This window comes from Littorina saxatilis, linkage group LG8 (assembly GCF_037325665.1).
Source record: "Littorina saxatilis isolate snail1 linkage group LG8, US_GU_Lsax_2.0, whole genome shotgun sequence".
Classification (NCBI taxonomy): domain Eukaryota; kingdom Metazoa; phylum Mollusca; class Gastropoda; order Littorinimorpha; family Littorinidae; genus Littorina; species Littorina saxatilis.
In genome coordinates this window covers 3,567,519-3,585,154 of record NC_090252.1, presented here as the reverse complement: position 1 = coordinate 3,585,154, position 17,636 = coordinate 3,567,519, and the positions used below count along the sequence as shown (strand labels likewise).

General features: G+C 40.1%; 1 protein-coding gene across 1 annotated transcript in view; it reads left to right on the top strand.

Annotated features, from left to right (window-relative positions):
* Positions 1 to 17,636, top strand: part of LOC138974468 (uncharacterized) — a 57,081-nt gene that overhangs the window by 11,164 nt on the left and 28,281 nt on the right. Inside the window, exons 3-6 of the mRNA XM_070347187.1 lie at positions 5,112 to 5,243; positions 8,641 to 8,721; positions 9,393 to 9,476; positions 15,141 to 15,221. Of these exons, the coding sequence (XP_070203288.1) occupies positions 5,112 to 5,243; positions 8,641 to 8,721; positions 9,393 to 9,476; positions 15,141 to 15,221 (378 nt within the window). The remainder of the gene's footprint in view (positions 1 to 5,111; positions 5,244 to 8,640; positions 8,722 to 9,392; positions 9,477 to 15,140; positions 15,222 to 17,636) is intronic.

Below are 17,636 nucleotides of genomic sequence, written 5' to 3'. Positions count from 1 at the left end.
GTTAACTAAAAACAATGTGTGATTGACCTGACTCAATCTATCAGGTCATAATGCGGTCAAATTGGGTGAATAAAATCAAATTTGATGATTTACTTATGTCAGGATAGTTATAAACAGTCAGAAGTTAATGCTCTTTTTTTCATACGCGTTCGTCTTTCTCCCACATTTGATTCCAAACAATACAAGAACAAAAATATAGCTTGTTTATATGGTTCACTGAACGTAACATACAAATACACATACACTCACAGCAATTCTTTCATCATCTTTAAACATAACGACCCAGGGCACTAGATGAGCAAATTACCACCATAGTCGTAGACGTCTGTTGAGTTGCTCATAAGCGTAGAATCAAAGATATTCTCCGTTCACAGTCTGTTTCGTTTCATTGCGTCTGCTTCCCATGAATCTCTCGCGAAAATGGCGTCGCATCAAAGATAGCGTCAGGGATCCTCCGCTTCTTCTGTTTCATGTCCTGCGTCTGCTTTCCTGAATGAAGCTCTCGCGAAGATAGTGCTCGTCTTCCGGCAGTATCCGGATAGAAAGGCTCATTTAAGGAATAACGGAGTCAATCAATATTCTTAATATGTATGTGGTACACGCAGCAATTCACTCACCATTCACCCTGGGTCGTATTTATACTTCACATTCAACCACACACTCGACTTTCTTTAAAATTAACTTCTGTTAACAATGATGTCAACATCACACGCTTGTCCAAAATAATTATCTACAAGTTATAGAAGCCTTTGAAGTATCCACATTAACAACCAGTACAATGAATACTTAATAAAACAACGAATACTAACACAGTGCTTATTTATCAACATAATAAAAACAAGAGGCGAAGCCTTCAAGGCTCCCATAAGAAATCGACAAACAGTAACACAAACTCAATCACTCCGTCACACATACACACACACAGTAAGCATAGACACAGTGCAAGAGTGGGAGACGCTAGATCTAGATCTGTCTGTCTGTAGCCTACTTGCGGGGACACGACTGCCACTGAGATCGACACTGCCCTTTCGACAGCGCTTCCTCGCGCAGACACTGAAAACACGCTGTGCAGATCAACCTGTAGGAAATCTCCTTTGGTATCTTCTTTATCTATTTTTTCTGGAACCGCTACGAAACCGAACAATGTGAAATCGTCTTCCCCGAATCGGCGAATGCAGCTCGGTTAGAACTGAGAAGTGAATCTATACCACAATGCTTCACGCGATCTGACCTAACCTTGACCCCTGACCTGGTCTACATACCACACACAACACAAACCAGTCACCTGTTTTTACCCCCCCAAAACCCACCACCACCCGTTTTCTTTGGATACACACTTTACATACGTGCCGACGAAATGTTGATCATTGCTTCAATACTTTGAAGCTGTTGCTTGGATAATAACCCGGTAAAATTAGTATTTCGGTGTTCAGTCAAATGTTAAAGTTTCTATCACACACACACGCACGTACGCACGCACAGACAGACAAAAGTTAGCATCGCATAGGCTACACTTACGTGAGCCAAAAACTGCTATGCTTAACCATTCTTGAAAGTTGGTTTACTTGCGTATTGGAGCGACAGAGCCTTCCGTCTTGCCTCTACGTTTTTAGTCTGGCAAGTGCTGTAACAACTTGTTGAACTGGCGACAGAGTCGCAGCTCACCCTAATAATTGAACGTTTGTTATTGGATTTACATTAAAATAAAACGTTTTGTTTAAGAGAACAGCCTTTCTTCTGTATGTTTTTCGCTCATTGAACACCTTTGATTTCACCAACTCTGTTTACATTTAGTCAAGTTTTGACTAAATGTTTTAACATAGAGGGGGGAATCGAGACGACCCTAGAAAGGTGTGTGTGTGTGTGTGTGTGTGTGTGTGTGTGTGTGTGTGTGTGTGTGTGTGTGTGTGTGTGTGTGTGTGTGTGTGTGTGTGTGTGTTGAGCGATTCAGAGTAAACTACTGGACCGATCTTTATGACATTTTTCATGAAAGTTCCTGGGTTTGGTATCCCCAGACTTTTTTTAAATTTTTTTCCATAAATGTCTTTGATGACGTCATATCCGGCATTTTGTAAAAGTTGAGGCGGCACTGTTACAACCCTAATTTTTCAATAAAATTGATTGAAATTCTGGCAAAGCAATCTTCGACAAAAGCCGGACTTTGGTATTGCATTTCAGCTTGGAGGCTTAACATTTAATTAATGACTTTTGTCATTAAAAATCTCAAAATTGTAATTACATTTTTGTTTATATAAAACGATCCAAAATTACGTTTATCGTATTTTTCATCATTTTATGATTCCAAAAACATATAATTATGTTATATTTGGATTAAAAACAAGCTCTGAAAATTAAAAATTTAATATTATTAAAATTAGATTTCCGAAACCGATTTAAAAACAATTTTATCTTATTTCTTGTCCGTTCCTGATTCCAAAAACATATAGATATGATATGTTTGGATTAAAAACACGTTCAGAGAGTGTCACGTTTCATTATATCACTTAAGGTGATTATGAAACGGTTAGTTACTACTAACCAACTAACCACACCACGATCCACTCTCGCAGTCATACAATTAAATAGAGACAACAAAAGTATAAGTTTCAGACGCCTGTTTATGTAAAAAACTCGCCACCTCCCTCGAGACTTCACTCAAAATATGTAATTTTACGTTCACAAAACGTAAAAACCAATGGTCACTGACAAAATGCCAGTTAGAAAATAGAAAATTATAGTAACACGCTGATCCCGTGTAAAGATAAGAAAATACGACTGTTCTGCTCCAAAAGTGCTAGTTCATGCAGGTGTCACACACCCCACGTCGTCCCTACTCGAGTATAATCACAGATAACATAAAAGACAACGGTGGTCAACGGGGTGCATAAGACATGGTGCACTTAGCTTTCTTTCGCCACTGGGTGGACGTCCTGTAATTAGTCTTTTTAGCCTCCACAACTGCTCCGTCGAATGAAGTGCTGGTAAGCGTGGTGACGAAGCAGGGAACTGTGGAGGCATCAGGCGCCGCACCCAGTCGCTGGTTAGCTGGTTAGCCGGTTCGCTGGTTAGCTGGTTAGCCGGTTCGCTGGTTAGCCGGTGTGCTGGTTAGCGTGGTCCCAAAGAAGGCAGCCGAACAGAAGTTAGGAAAACGAAGGCTGCAAACAGAAAGCATCGGTGCACTAAACATGTCAGCTACCCCTCACCCTCCACCTTTAAACATGTCATCTTTACATATCTCATCGAGCACGTGGGCCTGCACAAAATTAATGGACTTTTCACAACAACAAAACAGCCGTCTTTTAGTCTTTCTCTCTCTATCTGCAAAAACCATATACAGATTAGTATTTTAGCGTCACACAGAGCAAATTATGCGCTAACCTGGAGAGAACAACAGAGAGTATTTCATTCCACAAACACAGACTCGTCAACAGCGTTAAACAATGATTTATTACCTCAAACAGCCTATGAATGTAGCATTCTCATGGAAGCAAAACCCGCTTCCTCCCTGGAATGGCCTCTGTTCGTCAACAGTGACAACAACATCCAGAAACCCCTTGTCGAATACTTATGCGAAAACCATCGCACGACGAAGGAAAGATTTGACGACTCGTCCTCAGCAAAACATGTGGCAGTGAGAAGGTGATAACTCGTGGAAGTTCCTCTAGAGTGCCGAATATCCTATTCGGTGAAATCCATCATACTCTAGGAACTGTGTATTCGATCCTTCTTCTTCTGCTGCTGGGTGTCAAGTGCCCAGTTACCGTGTCTCAGACAGACAACCTTGAGAATAACACGTGACTAACCTTGTCACCTAACAAGTTCAGCTATCGACAATTCTGCCCCGATAGCAAAAACCACTCCGTGAAATGCGTGCAAAAACAGAAATCTCGTGCTTGTTTGGCGCTGTCAGCAGAATCTGCATCCGGTGACGGAAAACAGACGCTTTCTGTCGCACTGGATCAAGAGAGGGCACCCCACCGAGTGACCTTTTCTTGATCCCTGTCACCTAATCGTGACACAGTTAAACAGAATAGAGATATAGAAAAGCGGGCTATCCTCCTCAGCGCAACCGCTCCCGTGCTTTTCTGTATTGTTAATTTCACTGCCTTTGCCACGAGCGGTGGACAGACGATGCTACGAGTGTACGGTCTTGCGGAAAAAATGCAATGCGTTCAGTTTCATTCTGTGAGTTCGACTGAGCTTGACTAAATGTTGTATTTTCGCCTTACGCGACTTGTTTCTTCTTGTCACTGAGCTCTGAGTTGACAAAATTATGTTCCTGCCCTCCAAAAATGTAAACATAAAAAAATAAAAAAAATAAAAATACAAATTAAACATTAAAACGTTGGCAGTCTCTTTGTTTTGGATTTACCCTTTTTAACGCAAGAAGGGGTGGTGAACCAGCCAGACTGACACTGTGTGAATGGCAAGAAGGGATGGTGAACCAGCCAGACTGACACTGTGTGAATGGCAAGAAGGGATGGTGAACCAGCCAGACTGACACTGTGTGAATGGCAAGAAGGGGTGGTGAACCAGCCAGACTGACACTGTGTGAATGGCAAGAAGCAGAAAGCAATCATTGGGTGGACCCAGAGATGATTGAGACTGTGACGGACCCTGTGGAACAAGCTCTTGTCAACAAGTACAAAATTTACTTACCAAGCGGGTGAGGGAAGCAGGAAACTTGTTCCTGTTTTAATTCCAAATGACACAATCACACCTTTAAAGAAGCTGGTGTGTGAGAGGGAAAATGCACGTGTACGCATTTGCTTTTCTTGTTTAATTAGTGTTTTGGAATAAAAACAAAAAAATGCTTTAGCGCTTATTGCAACAACATTGACCATGATATACTGGTGATGGAAAGGGGAGGGGTGGGCAAAGAAACCTTGAAATGATGGCGTGGGTTTGGCATGTAGTCGAAAATTGAGTGGTAAGTAGATTGTGTGTGTGTGCGTGTGTGTGTATGTGTGTGTGTGTGTGTATGTGTGTGTGTGAACAGAACTCAGTGTGGGGGAAGGTGCGGGAAAGATGTCGCGAAAGGGGGGCCTTAAATTAAAATAGATCTGGTCTGGTCTGGTCTGGTCTTGTCTATCTGATCTTACTGATTTCAGTGGTTGATGACGGTAAGGTGGGCGGGCACTGTGAAGGCAGCACACCCTGCACTGACCCCAACGCTGTGTGCACCGAGTCTATCTGCACGTGCATCGCTCGTCACACTGTCGACCCCGGGACTTTGGAGTGCAGTGCGTGAACCATCTTTGTTTTGTCGTCTTGTTCGTTATTCTGCGTCTTGATTCTCTTCTTCTGCTGCCTCTCTCAAACTTTGAATTTGAAAAATGGTTAAGTGATCTCCGAGACACCGAGATCTCATGTCAGTTATCATGGAAATGATAGTCTTTTCTCGGTGATCATTTTTTGTTAGGTTGTATCTGCACTCTTTTGACTTACCTGAGTAATCGGTGAGTCTAAGTATCCATCAGTGTCCGTCTATATGGACGACCGGAAAGAAACTGTTTGATTAGGCAGTGTTAGGCCGTCAGGCCGTCCGTAGACAGAACACATAACTTTGAGATTATCGTGGATTTGTTTGAAGCTATTGATTTAAAACTTTGCATCCTTCTAGGGTTTGATGATCTCCCGACATAATCCCAGTTTTGTTGACGTTATTTCAGATGTTGTTTTCAAGCTAAAGCTTTGAAACTTTGAACACTTCAAGGGTTTGATGATCTCCCGACATAATCCCAGTTTTGTTGACGTTATTTCAGATGTTGTTTTCAAGCTAAAGCTTTGAAACTTTGAACACTTCAATGGTTTGATGATCTCCCAACATAATCCCAGTTTTGTTGACGTTATTTCAGATGTTGTTTTCAAGCTAAAGCTTTGAAACTTTGAACACTTCAAGGGTTTGTTAATCTGTCAACATGACCCTGTTTTGGTTGACCCCCGTCACATGTTGGTGTCAAAGCGGGGTAATGTCGTAACACTTTTACGTTGATAATAGATAAATTAAGTGTACAGTTTTAGTGGTGGTAGTAGTGGTTAACTTAAGGAAAATCTATGTATCATTACGCATTCCGCTTACCATAACGAAACCGACAACGGCGTCTTGGCCCGTGCGTTTAGTTTCACTTTCGTTAACGTGATGGGAGGGAAGACAACTGTTGCAATAACTCGAAAGAGTAGCGTCCCATGTCTGGACTCTTCAGTTGGAAAAAGAAGAAAAGTCATACACGGAGCAGACGACACAGCCGAAAACAAAAACAAAATAAACGATTATTGCAATGTTGTTTGTATTGATACATCTTAATGTTTCTGTGATACATTTTAACCACTCAATTGTTGAATAGGCACATGCAGAAAATTCGACGTGTACAGAATTTTCAGAAAGTGAATTCGCTAGAAGAGAAGTGTTTGCGTGCATCTTTCTCTGTCTGCAGATTCACTCATTCCGATTCATTTCTTTGGCTGAGAACTTAGTGCATCAAACTTGGAATAAAGCACATATGAAACTGATATTTGTAGCATTAAGTTGCTCAGTAACATACTGGTTATAAATAAATGTATGAATAAACATTCGTTCGCTGAGTTTTCACATAACATTCCGGGCTCGTTATTTCTGTCGATTTATCCACCGCTCGTTAGCAGATCAAAGGGAGCAAACGTAAACTTTGACCCATAACCTTTGAACTGCGCACAAAACGCTGACGTCATCACATAAAAAGTACCGATAACCACTAACGCTAATACTCACTCTGTTCACTTAACCAGTCTATTATCTCAGTTATTGTGGGAGCAAAAGCATCCACATTTCACACAATTGTAGGTGTTGATAATCAGCAGACATGACCATAATGGGGCGTGTTTCAATAAAATCTCAGAGTCACAGCATTAAAAGGTTTGCTGGAGAAGATTTTCACCCCTGAAATATCCATTGAGCTATCAAGAAAATAAGTCTTGAGGTCATCAGGCACTGATGCCATTGTTTGATTTGAGCACAGCTTAGTGTCTGGGTTCTTTAAGTCTTGGCTGGACTGTTGGTACTGACATCATGTTATGATCTCATAGTGTCAGTAATGAGGTCACGCAAATGTATATAACATACTTTGTCTTGGCTAGCCAAAACCTAATTTGGTCAAAAAAATAAGTAAGTATTATATGATTCTTGTTGAGAAAATACCTTTTTTCAAAATTTGGTGGACGTTGAGTATATGTCAGGCTCTTGATGGTGGGAAGGAGGTTGGGGGTTGTGCAAGTTTGAATATGTGAAATATTCTTAGGGTTGAATAACTAAATGGATTGGTACAGGTCACGTATATAAGAGCTCACTTAAAGATTATTTTATGAAGCTTGCACAGCTTTTGTTTTTTTGTGGGGGGAATGGGGTCATAGGTAGTGGAATCCTCCTTTTAAGACCTACAAATAACCTGAGAAAATCAGGTCTTATAATAGGGATAAACATCCAGAAGTTATGAACAGAATGTCTTGGAAAACAGGCTCTTGAAAATGCCTGATCGGAGGTTCGGGGTCCTAAAAGGGAAGGGCGTCTTCTAAGCGATACGGTCATTGAGGGGGGGGGGGGGGGGGGGGGTAACGAACTCAACTCAACTCAACTCAAATTTTATTGGCTTCAATTTTCATAGAAGAATTTGTCTTGCGCTTGGGAGAAAATAAGAGTATAACATATAAAAAAAGGCGAGTCGTGTGAAAGCGTTTCCTTTTCTTGTTAAGCTAGACCTTTGAAACCCTGCACACTGCTTGGGTTTTGAAGATCTCCCGACTTGACCACAGCTTGGTTGACCCTCATCACATTAATTTTTGGGTTCACAATGTTTGATTCATAACAACTTAACATTGAAATTATCTCGGGTGCTTTTGAAGGTAGTGCTTTGAAACTTTTTTTGCTAAAAGGTGGTAAATGTGGAATATTCTTAGGGTTGAATAACTAAATGGATTGATACAGATCACAGTACGATCAAGTTGTGTCAATCAGTCGGACGTGAACGTTCTCTTGAACATTATTGTACGATGCTGGAACATCATTTTTCTTTTTTGGGTGTTTCTTTTCTTTGTTTGTTGTTTTAGTTTTTTTGGGGGGTCATATTTAGTGGATTCCTTCTTTGAAGAACGATAACACCCTGGGAAAATCAGGTATTAAAAAAGAAGAAGTCTTAATATGGGGGAAAACTTACAGAGATTGTGAAAAGAAAATGATAAATTATGAGAAAAAACAGGGTCTTGAAAAGGAGGAGGGTCTTATTGGGGGTTGGGCTTTTTAAACGGTCAGGTTGGGTAAGAATGGAGGAAGTCTTCTATTTGGGGGGGGGGGGGGTGCTTACAATAGAGATGGGGTTCTAAAGCGAGTCGTGTGCGCATTTGCTTTTCTTGTTTAATTAGTGTTTTGGAATAAACAAAACAAAAAATTGCGTTAGCGCTTATTGCAACAACAATGACCATGATATACTGGTGATGGAAAAGGGAGGGGGGGAAAAGAAACCTCGATATGATGGCTTTGGTTTGGCATGAAGTCGAAAATTGAGTAGTAAGTAGAGTGTGTGTGTGTGTGTGTGTGTGTGTGTGTGTGTGTGTGTGTGTATGTGTGTGTGTGTGTGTGTGTGTGTGTGTGTGTGTGTGTGTGAACAGAACTCAGTGTGGGGGAAGAGTGCGGGAAGGATGTCCCCTGTGCGCCGGGACTTATCTGTGACTCGGAAACCGCATCCTGCAGTGAGTATCCTCGTCACACCACTGTTCTCTCTTTCTCCCTTTCTGTCAACTTCCGCCTCGTGATGTCAGTGTATCTGATGCTTTTTGTCCAGCTACTTTGAAAGAAGCATTATTAATGTGTTAAAATATTGATGTTTATTTCTAGTATGATGTATGTTATGATAATGTAAACATATATGTATCCTTTATGATTAAATGAGCCGCAAGGTTGTGCTAGGTAAATTTAAAAAGAAAACAGTATCGGTGTGTCAAGAAGAACTGATAGATATTTGGGTGATGTGTCAGGGATAGTGATAGATATCTATGTGATGTGGCAGGGATAATGATAGATATCTGTTTGATGTGTCAGGGATAGTGATATATATCTGTGTGATGTATTCAGGAATAGTGATATATATATGTGTGATGTGTCAGGGATAGTGATAGATATCGTGTGATGTGTTAGGGATAGTGATATATATATATATGTGATGTGTCAGGGATAGTGATAGATATCTGTGTGATGTGTCAGTGATAGTGATATATATCAGTGTGATGTGTCAGGGATAGTGATAGATATATGTGTGATGTGTCAGGGATAGTGATAGATATCTGTGTGATGTGTCAGGGATAGTGATAGGTATATGTGTGATGTGTCAGGGATAGTGATATATATTTGTGTGATGTGTCAGGGATAGAGAACGGGAGGCCCTGTGGCGATGACATACCTGGCAGGTGTCAGACGGGGAGTTTGTGTGATCTCGACAACGTATGTCGTGAGTATTTGTTGTTACTCCTGCTTCAATTAAGATAAGATAAGATGTCCAATGATTTTACACAAACATGGACATTTTTCATTTGCACCACATCGCATTTCTAATAACTCAAAGACACGATAAAAAAAGAAGCGTAATCGTACATAAATACACTACTAATACTGGTGCATACATACACTACTAATACTGGTACATAAATACACTAGTAATACCGGTACATAAATACACTACTAATACTGGTACACACATACACTACTAATACTGGTACATTAATACACTACTAATACTTGTACGTAAATACACTACTACTACTGGTACACAAATACACTACTAATACTGGTACATAAATACACTACTGATACTGGTACATAAATATACTACTAATACTGGTACATACAAACATATTTTGACTGGCTGACAGAGTTTAATCTCGACGACGTCTGTCGTGAGTAGTTGTTGTGGCTCCTGTGGGTTCTAGAAATGTGTATAAGCTTAATTTCAGTTAATCCATGGCATCGCGCGGTATCTCGTCGAGGCAGGTGAATAAACAGTCATAGTCATTGACCCTGTCTCGACGAGATACGACGCGAGTCCATTGTGTAATGTATGTAACCCATGACCAATCGAAGGTAACTTTCGCTTTGAAATGTCTTCACTACGTACAGATAATGTATTAAATCATCATCACAAGGAGGAACTACAGTCGTCTTCGAATAATAATCTGGTTCTGGGGTTAGTTTCATAAGATAACAGTGATCAGACTGACGGTCGGCCGACTGCGTGTAGACTTCTTGTAAATTCTTTGCGTGACGTCGAACTCTCTTACGCCATAACGACTTTGTGACCTTTAGTTTCCTTCGTGAAACCCGATTCTGTATTTCACTCAAACCGCAGTCGATCGACTATGTTTCTGGCTTATGAAACTGGCCCCGTTGTTGAGAAGCTTTCAATCATCCCTTCATTGACAGGACAACATGCACAATCCGCTGTCCTTTCTCTTATTTGTCAACATTATAACGGCATCAACGAACACTGGTCCTTTCACTTATTTGTCAACATTATAACGGCATCAACGAACACTAGTCCTTTCTCTTATTTGTCAACATTATAACGGCATCAACGAACACTGGTCCTTTCACTTATTTGTCAACATTATAACGGCATCAACGAACACTGGCCCTTTCACTTATTTGTCAACATCATAACGGCATCAACGAACACTGGTCCTTTCACTTATTTGTCAACATCATAACGGCATCAACGAACACTGGTCCTTTCACTTATTTGTCAACATTATAACGGCATCGACGAACACTAGTCCTTTCACTTATTTGTCAACATCATAACGGCATCAACGATCACTGGTCCTTTCACTTATTTGTCAACATTATAACGGCATCAACGATCACTGGTCCTTTCACTTATTTGTCAACATTATAACGGCATCAACGATCACTGGTCCTTTCACTTATTTGTCAACATTATAACGGCATCAACGATCACTGGTCCTTTCACTTACCTTACTGTATTTGTCAACATCATAAAGGCATCAACGATCACTGATCCTTTCACTTATTTGTCAACATCATAACGGCATCAACGAACACTGGTCCTTTCACTTTTTTGTCAACATCATTACGGCATCAACGAACACTAGTCCTTTCACTTATTTGTCAACATTATAACGGCATCAACGAATACTAGTCCTTTCACTTATTTCTCAACATCATAACGGCATCAACGAACACTGGTCCTTTCACTTATTTGTCAACATCATAACGGCATCAACGAACACTAGTCCTTTCACTTATTTGTCAACATTATAACGGCATCAACGAACACTAGTCCTTTTACTTATTTGTCAACATTATAACGATATCAACGATCACTAGTCCTTTCACTTATTTGTCAACATCATAACGGCATCAACGAACACTAGTCCTTTCACTTATTTGTCAACATTATAACGGCATCAACGATCACTGGTCCTTTCACTTATTTGTCAACATTATAACGGCATCAACGATCACTGGTCCTTTCACTTATTTGTCAACATCATAAAGGCATCAACGATCACTGATCCTTTCACTTATTTGTCAACATTACAACGGCATCAACGATCTCTGGTCCTTTCACTTATTTGTCAACATTATAACGGCATCAACGAACACTGGTCCTTTCACTTATTTGTCAACATCATAACGGCATCAACGAACACTGGTCCTTTCACTTATTTGTCAACATTATAACGGCATCAACGAACACTGGTCCTTTTACTTATTTGTCAACATCATAACGGCATCAACGAACACTGGTCCTTTCACTTATTTGTCAACATCATAACGGCATCAACGAACACTGGTCCTTTCACTTATTTGTCAACATTATAACGGCATCAACGAACACTGGTCCTTTCACTTATTTGTAAACATCATAACGGCATCAACGAACACTAGTTCTTTCACTTATTTGTCAACATTATAACGGCATCAACGAACACTGGTCCTTTCACTTATTTGTCAACATCATTACGGCATCAACGAACACTGGTCCATTCACTTATTTGTCAACATCATAACGGCATCAACGAACACTGGTCCTTTCACTTATTTGTCAACATTATAACGGCATCAACGAACACTAGTCCTTTCACTTATTTGTCAACATTATAACGACATTAACGAACACTAGTTCTTTCACTTATTTGTCAACATTATAACGGCATCAACGAACACTAGTCCTTTCTCTTATTTGTCAACATTATAACGGCATCAACGAACACTGGTCCTTTCACTTATTTGTCAACATTATAACGGCATCAACGAACACTAGTCCTTTCACTTATTTGTCAACATTATAACGGCATCAACGAACACTGGTCCTTTCACTTATTTGTCAACATTATAACGGCATCAACGAACACTGGCCCTTTCACTTATTTGTCAACAATATAACGGCATCAACGATCACTGGTCCTTTCACTTATTTGTCAACATCATAACGGCATCAACGAACACTGGTCCTTTCACTTATTTGTCAACATTATAACGGCATCAACGAACACTAGTCCTTTCACTTATTTGTCAACATTATAACGGCATCAACGAACACTAGTCCTTTCACTTATTTGTCAACATTATAACGGCATCAACGAATACTAGTCCTTTCACTTATTTCTCAACATCATAACGGCATCAACGTACAATGGCCCTTTCACTTATGTCAACATTTATGATTATAATGGCATTAAAGAAGACTGTTACAGCACACGAATTTAGCTTTCCAGTGGCTTGCTCATCAGAAGGTCTGAAAGTATGACATGATTGATTGAAGATCGACGGGAAAATTGGAGGAAATCGGCCTCCTAATTGGAAGGTCGTGAGTTCAAATCACGGCCGCTGCCGCCTAGTGGGTTCAGTGTGGAGATTTTTCCGATTTCCCAGGTCAACTTATGTGCAGACCTGCATGTTCCTTACCCCCTTCGTGTGTACACACAAGCGCGCACGGAAAAGATCCTGTAATCAATGTCGGAGTTCGAAGGGTTATAGAAACACAAAAATACCCAGCATGCTTCCTCCGAAAGCGGAGTATGGCTGCCTAAATGGCGGGGTAAAAACGGCCATACACGTAAATCTCCACTCGTGCAAAAACACGAGTGTACATGGGAGTATCAGCCCATAACCGCAAAAGAAGAAGAAGTTTGAAGACTTTGCGAACACAGTCAGTTAATCTTGCGAATGCAAATTTCCTCAATACATGAAGATCTTGATTAGTGTATCATCACTGAGAAACAAACAAGTCGCGTAAGGCGAAATTACTACATTTAGTCAAGCTGTGATACTCACAGAATGAAACTGAACGCACTAAATTTTTTTACAATGACAGTAGTCCGCCGCTTGTGCAAAACGGAGTAAAACTGACGAGCCTGTTCAGCGCAGTAGTGGTTTCGCTGTGCTGCATAGCACGCTTTTCTGTACCTCTCTTCGTTTGAACTTTCTGAGCGTGTTTTTAATCCAAACGTATCATATCTATATGTTTTTGCAATCAGGAACCGACAAGGAATAAGATGAAATTGTTTTTAAATCGATTTCGGAAATTTAATTTTGATCATAGTTTTTATATTTTAAATTTTCAGAGCTTGTCTTTAATCCAAATATAACATATTTATATGTTTTTGGAATCAGGAAATAATATGTAATAAGATGAACGTAAATTTGGATCGTTTTATATAAAAAAAATACAATTTTTTAGATTTTTAATGAACAAAGTCATTAAATAATTTTATAGCCACCAAGCTGAAATGCAATACCGAAGTCCGCCCTTTGTCGAAGATTGCTTTATACCAATTTCAATTAATTTAATTCAAAAATGAGGGTGTGACAGTGCCGCCTCAACTGTTACAAACAGCCGGATATGACGTCATCAAAAGTATTTATCGAAAAAATGAAAAACACCTTCGGGGATATCATTCCCAGAAACTCTCATGTCAAATTTCGTAAAGATCGGTTTAGTAGTTTGGTCTGAATCGCTCTACACACACACACACACACACACACGCACAGACAGACAGCCAGACACACACACATACACCATGACCCTCGTCTCGATTCGCCCTCTATGTTAAAACATTTAGTCAAAACTTGACTAAATATAAACAAGTCGCGTAAGGCGAAATTACTACATTTAGTCAAGCTGTGGAACTCACAGAATGAAACTGAACGCACTGCAATTTTTCACAATGACCGTAGTCCGCCGCTTGTGCAAAACGGAGTGAAACTGACGAGCCTGTTCAGCGCGGTAGTGGTTTCGCTGTGCTGCATAGCACGCTTTTCTGGACCTCTCTTCGTTTGAACTTTCTGAGCGTGATTTTAATCCAAACATATGATATCTATATGTTTTTGCAATCAGGAACCGACAAGGAATAAGATGACATTGTTTTTAAATCGATTTCGCAAATTTAGTTTTGATCAAAATTTTTATATTTTAAATTTTCAGAGCTTGTTTTTAATCCAAATATAACATATTTATAGGTTTTTGGAATCATAAAATGATGAAGAATAAGATAAACGTAAATTTAGATCGTTTTATATAAAAAAAACATTTTAATTACAATTTTCAGATTGTTAATGACTAACGTCATTAATTATGCTTCAGCCACCAAGCTAAAATCACCAAGCTAAAATGCAATACCGAAGTCCGGCCTTCGTCGAAGATTGCTTGGCCAAAATTTCAATCAATTTGATTGAAAAATGAGGGTGTGACAGTGCCGCCTCAACTTTTTACAAAAGCCGGATATGACGTCATCAAAAGTATTTATCGAAAAAATGAAAAAGAAACGTCCGGTAATACCATTCCCAGAAACTCTCATGTAAAATTTCATGAAGATCGGTCCCGTAGTTTGGTCTGAATCGCTCTACACACACACACGCGCAGACAGACAGACAGACACACACACACACACACACAAACACACAGACAGACAGACACACACACACACACACACAAACACACCCACCCACCCACATCCACCCACCCTCGTCTCGATTCCCCCTCTATGTAAAAACATTTAGTCAAAACTTGACCAAATGTAAAAACGTGAAGACAACGATGTATTTCAAGAGACCGTGAGTTAGACGTGTCACTATGGTGATTTCTACTGTCTAGGTTTACTGTTGGATATGCCGTGCAAGAGACTGGAGAGCTGGTGTGTAAACGGCACTACGTGTGACTATACGTCTTGTTGTAGTGAGTATATTGTACTACTCGTTGTTCTATGATCGTCTTGTAGTAGTGAGTACATTGTACTAGTCGTTCTATGATCGTCTTGCTGTAGTGAGTATATTGTACTACTCGTTGTTCTATGATCGTCTTGTTGTAGTGAGTATATTGTACTACTCGTTGTTCTATGATCGTCTTGTTGTAGTGAGTATATTGTACTACTCGTTGTTCTATGATCGTCTTGTTGTAGTGAGTATATTGTACTACTCGTTGTTCTATGATCGTCTTGTTGTAGTGAGTATATTGTACTACTCGTTGTTCAATGATCTTCTTGCTGTAGTGAGTATATTGTACTACTCGTTGTTCTGTGATCGTCTTGTAGTGAGCATTGTATTACTCATCGTTCTATAATCGTCTTGTAGTAGTGAGTATATTGTACTGCTCATTGTTCTATGATCGTCTTGTAGTAGTGAGTATATTGTACTTCTCGTTGTTCTATGATCGTCTTGTAGTAGTGAGTATATTGTACTACTCGTTGTTCTATGATCGTCTTGTAGTAGTGAGTATATTGTACAACTCGTTCTATGATCGTCTTGCTGTAGTGAGTATAGTGTACTACTCATCGTTCTATGATCGTCTTGCTGTAGTGAGTATATTGTACTACTCGCTGTTGTATGATCTTCTTGTAGTAGTGATTATATTTTACTACTCGTTGTTCTATGATCGTCTTGCTGTAGTGAATATATTGTACTACTCGTTCTATGATCGTCTTGTTGTAGTGAGTATACTGTACTACTCGTTGTTCTATGATCGTCTTGCTGTAATGAGTATAGTGTACTACTCGTTGTTCTATGATCGTCTTGTTGTAGTGAGTATATTGTACTACTCACTGTTCTATGATCGTCTTGCTGTAGTGAGTATATTGTACTACTCGTTGTTCTATGATCATCTTGTAGTCGTGAGTATATTGTACTACTCGTTGTTTTTTGATCGTCTTGCTGTAGTGAGTATATTGTACTACTCATTGTTCTATGATCGTCTTGCTGTAGTGAGTATATTGTACTACTCGTTGTTCTATGATCGTTCTTGCTATAGTGAGTATATTGTACTACTCGTTGTTCTATGATCGTGCTTGCTATAGTGAGTATATTGTACTACTAGTTGTTCTATGATCGTTCTTGCTGTAGTGGTATCTGAGAAAAGAATCAGAAGACCACACGCAAATTCCAGAGAAAGCCAAGCAACAGTACTAACACCACGATCCACTCTCGCAGTCACACACACATGATATCAACAACAAAAGTATAAGTTCTAGACGTCTGTTGAGATACACTACCTCTCCACCTACCTCTTCTTGTGAAGACAAAAGTGTTTTTACGACCAAGTCGTAAAACAAAAATAACTGACAAAAGCCAGTTAAAGTTTATGAACAAATAAGAACACGCTGAACCGTGTAAAGTTAGAAAACACTCAGCTGCTCTGTAAAAAGTCTTAGTCTGTACAGGCGTTAACACTCCACGTTGTCACAACTCAAAGTTCTTCATAAAGGGTTAGAAAGATGACAAGGTGTGTGTGTGGGGGGGGGGGTTACGCATGGGTGCACTCAACTCTCGGTGTAGCCAGGGTCCATTCGATGAAACGCAGTGGTGCAAACAGGTAAAAGTCGCAGAAACACTAGCAACAGCCGCAGAACAGCAACCGTACAGCAAAGGAACAGCAAGAGTGTAGCCCGTCTCCAGCAAACGTGTAGCCAAAGTGTAGCACGTCTTCAGCAACCAGATAGCAACCGGGTAGCAAACCTCCAGCAAGCTGAAACAGAGCAATCGGTGCAGTGACCATGCCAACAATCCCCCCTTTTTCCACCTTTAAACATATCTAACTTCCCCCTTCAGTGAGCACGTGGTACCTGCAAGAATAGACTTTTAATAACAACTCAAGACATTTTCTCCTCCTTTTCATATCTGCAATAAATATATACAGATTACAATTTAGCGTTATATGAGCAAGTTATACGCTATCATGCAGAAACAAAACAGAGTTTACATTTCACAGACATTAACCGGTCATCAGCGTAAAGTAACGGCTAATTACCTCAACAGCTCGTAAAACGTAGCTCTCCCAAGCAAACCGCTTGAATATTTGGCTCCCGCTCGTCAGCAAAAATATGTAGCCAAATCCCTCCGTCCTAAGCCTTCTGTGTATTGCACTAACATCAGAAGCCCGTTTGTGGACCTAAACCAGTCTTTCAACGCGTTGGAATCCTCCAAATCTTAGTCAACGGAATCCAGACCTTGACGTCTGTAAAGCATGTAGCGAAAAGAACGCAAGACGGGGAAAAAGAAAAACCATGTGATCTCCCTGACCAATCAGCAATCGCCTGTCCTAGAACAGGCGATCTCCCTGGCCAATCACTGGTCGCCTACCATACGCAGGTATATCCTG